This window comes from Coregonus lavaretus (genome assembly GCF_964263955.1).
Source record: "Coregonus lavaretus genome assembly, chromosome: 40".
Taxonomy (NCBI): Eukaryota; Metazoa; Chordata; class Actinopteri; order Salmoniformes; family Salmonidae; genus Coregonus; species Coregonus lavaretus.
The window spans coordinates 733,242-744,605 of record NC_140027.1 but is presented as its reverse complement, the minus strand read 5'-3'; the positions used below and the strand labels follow the sequence as shown (position 1 = coordinate 744,605).

The 11,364-nt window shown below is 42.6% G+C and overlaps 2 protein-coding genes across 3 annotated transcripts in view; one reads left to right on the top strand and one right to left on the bottom strand.

The window, feature by feature from the left end:
* Window positions 1-7,265: 7,265 nt before the first annotated feature.
* LOC311113491 (CST complex subunit STN1-like) lies at window positions 7,266-9,974 on the bottom strand. Of its 2 annotated transcripts, XM_084156720.1 has the most exons (9): window positions 9,468-9,974; window positions 9,282-9,377; window positions 9,090-9,152; window positions 8,838-9,014; window positions 8,538-8,664; window positions 8,259-8,409; window positions 7,978-8,115; window positions 7,696-7,768; window positions 7,266-7,580 (listed from the first exon to the last, which is right to left on the bottom strand). In XM_084156720.1, exons 1-9 carry the CDS (start codon window positions 9,613-9,615, stop codon window positions 7,423-7,425), a joined length of 1,131 nt encoding a protein of 376 aa, XP_084012846.1. In that variant the 5' UTR covers window positions 9,616-9,974; the 3' UTR covers window positions 7,266-7,422. The 2 variants fall into 2 exon arrangements, with proteins under 2 accessions (XP_084012846.1, XP_084012845.1); XM_084156719.1 differs by having other exon boundaries at window positions 8,838-9,152; window positions 9,468-9,959.
* Window positions 9,975-10,471: 497 nt separating this feature from the next.
* The window catches only part of LOC311113665 (STE20-like serine/threonine-protein kinase), a 32,236-nt gene continuing 31,343 nt past the window's right edge, over window positions 10,472-11,364 (top strand). Inside the window, exon 1 of the mRNA XM_084156944.1 lies at window positions 10,472-11,218. Within this exon, the coding sequence (XP_084013070.1) occupies window positions 11,066-11,218 (153 nt within the window). The 5' untranslated portion in view covers window positions 10,472-11,065. The remainder of the gene's footprint in view (window positions 11,219-11,364) is intronic.

The following is an 11,364-nucleotide window of genomic DNA, read 5'->3' as shown; positions in this document are numbered from 1 at the left end:
GGCCTCCTTTCTCTCTCTCTTCCTCTCCCTACCCACACTCTTAGAAAAAAAGGTGCCATCTAGAACCGAAAAGGGTTCTTCAGCTGTCCCCATAGGATAACCCTTTGAAGAACCCTTTTGGGTTCCATGTAGAACCCTTTCCCCAGAGGGTTCTACATGGAACCTGAAAGAATTCTACCTGGAACCAAAAAGGGTTCTCCTATGGGGACAGCCGAAGAACCCTTTTGGAACCCTTTTTTCTAAGAGTGCAGCAGCCAGCAGGAAACAGGAATTGCAGGCATGGACCAGGCAAACAGAGGTTTTTCTGAGAGGGATAAGGAAAAAGAGGTCATTTCCTCCTCTGTCTCTCCCTCCATCTCTCTCTCCCCCTATCTCTCCCACTCGCTGCTTTCAGTCTTGTCATGTAGAGTTGAACAATTCACATAGAGTTGTCCATTGTATCCTGTTTCAATCAGTACAGCTCGGTTACGCAATTCTAGAGGCCTCACTTTGAAATCGCCACATTGCTAGACTACACACACAATGAGGTACAGTTACAGTATATGGCCATTTTCTCACGGTAAGGGCAAGGACTACCATTGCAAGCCCCACATATTGCCCACACATGTTGTCCGTTTTCGCATCATGATTCCTGAATGTGTCGACATACAGAAATAACATGGAGCCAGACGCAATGTTTCATGTGGTTTACTGGATATCAAAAGAATAGGATGTGCTACATATTTTATATTGTAAAAAAACTGTTTGTACAGGTTGGTGATGATTAAGACGTGTTGCCTAATAGACATCCCATCATGAAGACTTAGGTTGAAGAAGACTTTCCACTGTTCCAGACATGTAAAGTTCTCCACAGTCATTAGACAACATCTGTCTGTTGTTGAGCCATTCAGCAGCATGTGTTCAGGGCTCCAGTAATAACTAACCCCTCCTTTTTATCTTATTTATTTAACCTTTATTTAACCAGGCAAGTCAATTCAGAACAAATTCTTATTTATGCTGAACAAAATTATAAACGCAAGATGCAACAATTTGAAAGATTTTACTGCGTTACAGTTCATATAAGGAAATCAGTCAATTGAAATAAATTCATTATGCCCTAATACAGATACATTATATATAGAAAAGTATGTGGACACACCTTCCAATTTGTGAATTCGGCTATTTCAGCCACACCTGTTGCTGACAGGTGTATAAAATCGAGCACACAGCCAGGCAATCTCCATAGACAAACATTGGCAGTAGAATGGCCTTACTGAAGAGCTCAGTGACTTTCAACGTGGCACCGTCATAGGATGCCACCTTTCCAACAAGTCAGTTCGTCAAATTTCTGCCCTGCTAGAGCTGCCCCGGTCAACTGTAAGTGCTGTTATTGTGAAGTAGAAACGTCTAGGAGCAACAACGGCTCAGCCGCGAAGTGGTAGGCCACACAAGCTCACAGAACGGGACCGCAGAGTGCTTTAAGCCCGTAGCGTGTGAAAATCGTCTGTCCTCGGTTGCAACACTCACTACCGAGTTCCAAACTGCCTCTGGAAGCAATGTCAGCACAATAACTGTTCGTCAGGAGCTTCATGAAATGGGTTTCCATGGCCAAGCAGCCGCACACAAGCCTAAGATCACCATGTGCAATGCCAAGCGTCGGCTGGAGTGGTGTCAAGCTCGCCGCCATTGGACTCTGGAGCAGTGGAAACGCGTTCTCTGGAGGGATGAATCACGCTTTACTATCTGGCATTCCAATGGATGAATCTGGGTTTGGTCGGATGCCAGGAGAACGCTACCTGCCCCAATGCATAGTGCCAACTGAGAAGTTTGGTGCAGGAGGAATAATGGTCTGGGGCTGTTTTTCATGGTTCAGGCTAGGCCCCTTAGTTCCAGTGAAGGGAAATCTTAATGCTACAGCATACAATGACATTCTAGATGATTCTGTGCTTCCAACTTTGTGGCAACAATTGGTTGAAGTCCCTTTCCTGTTTCAGCATAACAATGCCCCTGTGCACAAAGCGAGGTCCATACAGAAATGGTTTGTCGAGATTGGTGTGGAAGAACTTGACTGGCCTGCACGGAGCCCTGACCTCAACCCCATCGAACACCTTTGGGATGAATTGGAACGCAGACTGCGATCCAGGCCTATTCGCCCAACATCAGTGCCCGATCTCACTAAGGGTCTTGTGGCTGAATGGAAGCAAGTCCCAGCAGCAATGTTCCAACATCTAGTGGAAAGCCTTCCCAGAAGAGTGGAGGCTGTTATAGCAGCAAAGGGGGGACCAACTCCATATTAATGCCCATGATTTCGGAACGAGATGTTCGACGAGCATGTAGTGTATGTTTTGGTCATGTAGTGTATGCATCTGTTGGTCACAGATACCTTAAAAAAAGTAGGGGCATAGATCAGAAAGCCAGTCAGTATCTGGTGTGAACACCATTTGCCTCATGCAGCGTGACACATCTCCTTCGCATAGAGTTGATCAGGCTGTTGATTGTGGGCTGTGGAATGTTGTCCCACTCCTCTTCAACGGCTGTGCGAAGTTGCTGGATATTGGCGGGATGTGGAACACGCTGTCGTACACGTCCACCCAGAGCATCCCAAACATGCTCAATGGTTGACATGTCTGGTGATGCAGGCTATGGAAGAACTGGGACATTTTCAGCTTTGTTTCAGAACATTACATTCTCCGGCAACAGCTCTGGTGGACATTCCTGCAGTCAGCATGACAATTGCACGCTCCCTCAAAACTTGAGACATCTGTGGCATTGTGTTGTGTGACAAAACTGCACATTATAGAGAGGCCTTTCATTGTCCCCAGCAAAAGGTGCACCTGTGTAATCAATGACCATGCTGTTTAATCAGCATCTTGATATGCCACACCTGTCAGGTGGATGAATTATCTTGGCAAAGCATAAATGCTCACTAACAGGGATGTAAACACATTTGTGCACAAAATCTGAGAGAAATAAGCTTTTTTGTTCATTGAACATTTCTGGGATCTTTTATTTCAGCTCATGAAACATGGGACCAACACTTTACATGTTCCGTTTATATGTTTGTTCAGCGTACAATGACGGCCTGGCAAGAGTAAAAAAAGCTTCATGTGGAGACGGGGGATAAAAAATGGTTAAAGACTATGTAAGACAAAACAGACAACACAGACAGAAGACACTGGCAACAGCACAAATCCAACAGCAAACAAACATTAGATGTATCTGTGTGCATGTAGGCATGTGTGTTGTGTGTGTGATTTAAAACCACATGCTTCCTTACAAGGCAATGCAAACTAGTGACAACTAGAAACAACTACATGTCATAACTATCTGTTCATCTCTTTGTCCTTTGAACCTCTCCAGGGACACCAGGTCCTGGAGTTTTAGGTTGGCTTGGAGGGAATTTTAAGACCAGCGGGCTGAGTAATGAAAGGACCTTTTTCCATGCTTGGTTCTATCTTTCGGGACTGTTAGCATAAAACAAGATTGAGATCTGAGCTTGTATGTGTTTTCATTTTGAGCTGGAAGAGAGGATGGATAAAATGGCACACATAATCAAATGTAACGCACGCACGCACACACACACACACACACACACTCCCCCACCACACACACACTTCCAAGGCCTCTTGTTCAGTGACAGGGTGAGCCTGTGTGAAGTGAACAGAGTACAATGACTTCACTGATGACAGCCGTCAGCACAGCCCCCTGACTCACACACATACAGACAGCTCGCTCTTTCCTGCTGGACCCTATCGTCATCAAACTGAGGAAAACAATGGGCCAAGCCAAAAACCCTTCCTAATAAAAACCCTCAAATGTGATTCTCACAGTGAGCAGTAACCATTCGAAAACAGAGACCTTTTCACTCAGATCATCATTCTGTTTTTGATGGCTCAATAAATATTTGATTAGGAAACAACACCCTGAAGGCCTGTTTTATGATGCTAAACAACAACTAGCACCGCTGGTTCTGACTAAAGGGACATCCGAGGGGTTTCCAAATGTTGTTGGGCTTATTGAGCAGCGGTGGCTGCATTTTAAAAGTAAACTATTTGGATTGCTACCAGCTCTTTTAACACTTGTCTCACCTGAAAAATAAAGAAGCGGTATTGGAAGATTTTCTGTGTCTAAGCAGATATGTGTCCCCCCCCCCCCGGGTCAAATGATCACTTCACCCCTGACAATGACTTGTGTCTCATTCCCCCCCTCTCTCTCTCACTCTGTTCTCATAGGATAAGCATTTCCAGCTGTTTTCACAAACATAGTGTTGAGATTGGTGGAGGGAGATAATATCTCTCTCTCTCTCCCTCTCCCTCTCCCTCTCCCTCGCTCTCTGACACGGTCTGGGCATTACTCCCTCCAGTTTCTTCTCACAGTGACTAGCTAGCGGTGATCCCAGGGGCACGGTAGCTACGGAAACTAGGCCAGAGACAGGCCCATGAGACTGCACAGCCCCAAAACACAACTGAACACATCACTGGCCTGGGAAGCACCAGCAACAGCTAACAACTTGCAATACATGTAGGATGCCTAATGGTTGAGTAGGTCTATGTGGATCTGATGGCTATTGGTGCATGATGTTCCTTGCAGGTTAGGTATAATAACTTGTCTGTAAGCTTGGACATCCCAAAAGTCTGCATGTGTGTAAATCCTAAAGAGATATTGATTTATAAGCACACTACAGGGAAATTCTGAAAATATAATATATTTGCCTGAGTGCATGATTATGTTTGAGTTGACAACATATAGTATGATCGTATTTAATGAGTGTTTATAATAACTTGTTTGTTAGCTATGTATAGAGTCCCACGAGTCTGGAGTGAAATGAGATATTGATTCATATGCCTGCTGTAGGCAAAGTTCAAAGATATCACTTTCCCAAGAGTACAGTAAGCTGCCTTGAGGGACCCATAGCTAGACTACAGTAGCTCTGTGTTCAATTGTCCAACACAGAGGGTGACTACTAAACTAATAGATTAGTATATGATACAAATATAAGGGTAGCCTATCCAATCATTCACTTTGGCTAATACTTGCATGATTCTAGAGGTCCTGTACTAACAGTGAATCTGTCTAATCAGATTCGTTTTAGCTTGAATTGGCAATAAACTATGTCAGGTCTTGTGATTTATAATATAATATATGCCATTTAGCAGACGCTTTTATCCAAAGCGACTTACAGTCATGCCTGCATTCATTTTTAGACTGGGTGGCCCCGGGAATCAAACCCACAACCCTGGCGGTGCAAGCGCCATGCTCTATCAACTGAGCCATACAGGACCACTTATGTCATAAGTAGTATGTCACCCACCATTTATGACACAGGTTGTTATCATTCTCATGACATAGTCTCTACAGATGTGGTATTCTAAGAAACTCCCAGATATACAAACTAGGCTATATTAGTTCCAGTTGAATAATGCATTACTGTTCGGTTCCCATGTTATTGAAAAGGAGGTGCCACAGTTGTAACCTGTCATTACTTATATTGTGGGTATTGTCACTAGTTATAATCCTTCTTTATATTCATTGGTTAGGCTATAACACATTCAAATGAATTACAAGAATAGATATGTTCTAAGAGGCCAGTGCCATACACAGAATATCCCATCTCCTAGACCATTTGATAAATGGAGATATTGATTGCAGACTGAATCAATAACTCGTGAATCATAGGCTAGTTGAATCAAAACTGTGATGAGCTGCGATGACTGGTATATGCTATAAGTGGTGAAACCTTTCCTCGTGTATTATATTCATAAATAGATACAGAATAGATTACGTAGTCACTGTAGTTCGGATTTTGAATGGACCCTGGTAGGTAGATAAATGGTGAGGGGGGTATCCTACTCACGTAATGTTTGGATGGATTGCGCCGCTTCTCCACGTCCACGACTTTTACATCCAACACTGTCCGAAACTGCATCTTGACGTTGGAAATGGCTACAGCATACACACACAATAAATGCAATATTCCAGTTCCTGTAGCAGGCTATAGCCTCTGCAGTTCAAAAAACGTTGGAGAAGAATATAAAAAGAACATTCATTGAGTGGGTTGTCGATTATAGCTAATGTTCCGGCGCAAGAAATCAAATGTCTTGCCTTGAACATGCGTAATATACCCAAATGCTGAATATATCATAGTCCCTATCAATTCAGAATCTATCTTTATATCCCTAAAACATTCTGCCAGAAATCCAAAAGGCGAGATCTTCACGTTGGACAACAAGGCAGGCTGGCCAGCGGTCGCATGCTGAGAAGGAGGTCACCTCAAATAGGAAAGTGGAGCGAGTTCCTTTGTGTGGACCACAATACCTTCGGCGAGGGGTGCATACCTGAAGGCTATATAGGGTTGGGGTAGGCAAAAAAAAGACACCGAATTCACCGCCAAATGCCTCCGGAAGCAAGCAAGGCGCAGAGCAATTTGGGGTGGGGGGGATCGATCGAGTGGGATGGGCTTGCTTGTCGTGCCTCCTCCAGTTGGATGAAGCACTTGGGGTAAACTGTGTTGTAGAAGGTTGAAGTCCCATTCCAACTCATAGTTTATGGAATACTTGCATGTAGTTTTGTGTATTTTGGCATTGTCTATATGTTTGTAAACATTTAGATTTGATTTAGGAAAAGATGTGTAATCATTGTAATAATATTTACGCAGCTGTAATGTTTCCTTAAAGTGCTCCGAAGAGTGGCTACAATGTAGTTAATTACAAACAAATGTTGGACATCACACTGCGCTTGGACCATGTAAGGATAATTTTTATTAATGTGATTGGTTTCAGCATTACAATTAAATTATCTCCATTATCCAAAGCATTTATGTTAAAATAACCATTAAAAAGGCTACGAATAGCTATAACAACCTATTTGTTCCTTAGGCCTAAATAGCATAAACTATTCCATATTGCTTCTCATGGCTCGCAGTTTCTTTGACAGCGGTGGCAACTGAGTCATAAGCCGCTATAGGCTGCTCTCATCAATAGCTTGGACGTATGGATACAGATGTTTCAAAGTGGACCAATCAGCGACGCGGGAGCATATAAACGACGAAATACTGCCCCCGTGTGCAGAATGAACATATGCTCCAAATTGAATTCTAAATTCAGGTATTATCCACATCATTTACACAACTTTAGCACATTTATTTATATATATATTGTACAAAACAGCTTGTCCTGTACTCTTTAAATATACATTCATACATATGTACATAGCTCTAGCATGATTGATAGCAACTGATATCTTGAAGATGGCCATGTTTATTAATAATCAAATGTAGTAAATATTAATTAAGCCAGGGTCATATTTATTAGGGCACACAGTATATATCTTTTTGCAACGGAAAACGAAAACATGCATTTCTTATTGGGCAAGTTCGGATAGTACCTCCCCGTTTCACTCCATTTCAGACAGTTTGTGGAATGTCCCAGAATGTCTAAGTCAGCATCAGAGGATAGTGTAATGACTGTCGCTGGTGCTGATAATGTCACTATTACACTCCAGAGCTTTGAGGACCAGCTCCAAGGCTGCCTTGCTCACATTGCGACTGTACCTCTGTCTCACACTGGACAGGACATGCAGGATGTGGCATCCCTTTTCCGCATCTGGCAACGTGAGAGAAAGACCATCAATACATATTATAATACACTGGTATAGCACTGGTGGAGCAGTATATTGTAAAGTACTCTACAGAAGTAAGAAGAGGGGAAATGCCCTTACATTTCTCTCGTCTGCAATCTTCCCTAAGAATGTCTCTGATGGCCATGAGAAGATCTTTGTCCTGTTCCGTTACCTAAAGGGGAGAAACATAGTAAAACTTGTGTTATTCCTTCAGTCACCACAATACAATGAAAGATCAGTCTCAAAATCTTTAATTCTGGTATGCTGAGCACTTTGCTTGTGTCCCACATCCCATGAGCGTTAGCGTTAATTTGTTTGATGAGCTTCACAAAGCAATTAGTTCCTCTGTGATATCTATCTTCATGTGCTGCTGCTGCTTACATGGTAGACTTCATCCTGAGATTTGACCTTGCGGAACACCAAGCCTTCGTCCTCCAGGATCTGAAGGCTCTTCTGGAGGAGCTCCCTGAGCTGTTTGAAGGATGTTGATGGACCTGATGATGGACCAGCCTCAGGCTCCTAGCATCAAGTCAGATTTCAAAAAAGACGGTCCCACTTGAAATGAACAACAACTTAAAAGCTTAATGACGCCTTCATAAACTCTTTATAAGGCCTACATAGATGTTTCACAAATGATCAAGGCTATATGCATATATGTGTACTTGTTCTGCTGCTATCGTCTGAGGTTGTCTGGAGACCAGAGGCTGTAGAAGGTCCTGGACATCATAGGGTCTGAACCTGGTGACATCTTTCTCTTTCAGGAAGTCCTTCAGGATACGAGTGGCTCTGCCAAGCAGGTAGGAAGCAGAACCACTGCAGGAACGCCAAATAAGCCATAAAGATATTCACAAAAATGTCTCTAAATCAAAGTTTTAATTAAATATCATATATAATAGCCAAAATGATGCTGCTCCTTACTGACCAGCAATTATTCAGCCTACCCTTTAATGTTTGGGTTCTGTGCACTGCCGTCCAGTTGGAATGGTTTATCATAGCACTGTCTGTAGAGCTGAGGAACCTCCATCATCCAGGATATCTGGACCGCCATCACCGGGTCTGACACTTTATCTACAACCAACATATTGGGGGGCCAATAAAGATTGTATGGACAAAAATGTCAGGTTTAATAAACTGTTTATAGTTGCGAAATGCACAAGTGTGTGTGCGTGTCCATATGCGCATGACTGTGCATGCCTGCGTCTGAGTGACCATATTCATATGCGTGTCACCTCTCCACTCACAGTAAGTAGAGGCCATTATCTCTCTCTGTTGTCTGGAGGTCTTGACGGGCCCTCTCACCCTGAGCAGTTCTCCTATCTCCAGGTGGGAGCTGCTGTGTTGGGCTTGCCGTAGTTTCTTCAGCTCATTGGCTGGGTTGAAGTCTCCACGGGCGCAGCTACCGAGAGACCTTGCTCCTGCTAAAGATGATACAGCCAACAATGAATATGAACAGGGCTGACACACACAGTTAGAATGAGAATACCTGTACTTACATTGATCCCTCCACTGTTCATCTTTCCAGCAAAGGCTGTTTATAACACCAGTACCATCATCAACTGTAAAGCAATTATAACACCCACCCATATTAGATTTACATGTACTCAATATTTGCATGTGAATAACAGTTTGATATGAAGAGGCTATGTAGGAACATTTAAAATGAATAAATTGAGCTTCATCATTACCTCCATAACAGAAGAAGTCTTCTCTCTCTCGCTTGTACACCACAGTCCCAAGCACATCCACTTTGAATATCGGGTGAGAGTTGTAGAAGTATATCCCTAGGATAGGGGAAATAAAATGTGTTAGCTAGTAAAGATTAATACACATGACAGTAGCATTAATGTTGTCAAAACTGAAGTTAACAATACCTGGCACTTGACAGGACTCTCTCATCTGTAGGATGTCTTTGACATAGAGCCTGGTGAAAGCGTTGAACATTGGGTCCAGTCCCCACAGCATTGAAGGTGGTTCCTCCCATACACTATCCTCCTCTGGATCCTTCGCTTCAGGCTGCATACCATCATCGGCCACTCACCACACGCGACGAAAGACAACCAAAAGTGGCAAGCTAACCTACTTACGACAGCTTACTTATCTCTCCCTCGCTTGGTTAGTTTGTTTCGCATCATTTTCCCGGGAAATGCTTTGAGATTTGAGCAAATATTTGCACAGCTTCCGCAAAAGTCCAAGTTTCCGGTCACGTGAATTTTCCACACGTAAATGTATATATAAAGAAATGAAAATAGAACAGATTAAATAAACCATGTATTTATGTAAACATATTTTAACCGTGAATGACGATTATTAATAGATGTACATGTGGTAAAGACAACAATGTTGAAAAGTTTGCTCCTGTACGTGCGAGTGCACGTCTCGCATGGGTATCTGGGACATGTCGTTTTAAGCAATAGAACGAGAGAAGAAAGAAACCCATCACTGTATCTGAGACTGGACTCTCTCTCATATTGATGCAATTAACAGAATTTAACTATTTCAATATTAGGGGAAATGTGCAATCATTTTTAATGAGGCTATATGGCTTTTCTTTCTCGTTTAATTTAACTTATGATTTACAAAATGTTGCAGGGCTGAACAATAGGCCTAGGCTAGAAATGCATTGAATAGGCTTCCACAAAATGTCATACTCTTTAAAAGTTTTCTTGAAATAATGAATAATTTATAACACTAATCATGCTGGCCTCCAGTGCTGACGATGGAAGCAACGCGCTCTAGATGCTCTTTCCTCCACCGTCAATCAAGCGTGAAGAAGCGAAAGGACTACAGTTGCGCGCTCATGAACGCGCATTTGACACCAAATCCGCTAGATTACTGGACCCCGTGCCTCGCCAAGGGAAAAAAGATTGTTTTACCATACCGACGGTGTTTTTATTCGCTATATATACATTCAAGAGACTTTGGGCGATCAAATATTCAAGTTCATGGAATATAATTATTTGGAAGGGTTGTTTCTTTACCTTCTCTATCTGCTCTTTGGTTGAGGAAAGAGCCCTGCCGCATGCGTTGTCAGGCCAGTGTTGGTTGCTCTGAGTTAAGGAACAACAGCAGCTTCCCGTGCTTACTTTGCACTGTGGAAGTCTATTCTTTGGACGGAAATACAATGCCAGGAGACATCAATGTGAATATTGTTGTTGTAAGAATCAACAATAGCCCATGATGTGGACTGAACTTCATTTTGTGATGGGATAACGGTGATATCGTTGCCATAATAACGGGTTGATCAACAATGATTTGAGTTTAACAGTATTTGAAAGAATTCTGAATTGTTATAATACTGTAACATATTGAATATGCCACCTCAGGGTCTGCTTGACTCACAAGAACACACCAAGGGACCTAAGTAAACACAACAATTCAAGTCCTATGCAGTAGAATGCACTGATGATCTTCGTATTGCTGGATATTCATTCCTTTGTCAACTATCTATCTGAAGAAGGCAGGCTTGAAAATGGCATCCTTTTTCAATTTCCGTAAAATCTTTAAATTGGGTGCTGAGAAGAAGAAGAAACAGTATGAGCATGTCCACAGAGATGAGAACCCAGAGGAGATATGGGAGATCATTGGAGAACTGGGGGATGGAGCCTTTGGAAAAGTCTACAAGGTATGAAGGGTCCTTTTGGGTCATTGTAGATCTCTTCTGATTCATTGTAGCAATGATGATGACACGTTACAATTACAGTTTGGTACCATGTTTCAAGAATCATCAATCATGTCATGTGTGTGTTCATCTCAGTCCACTCTCTGCTG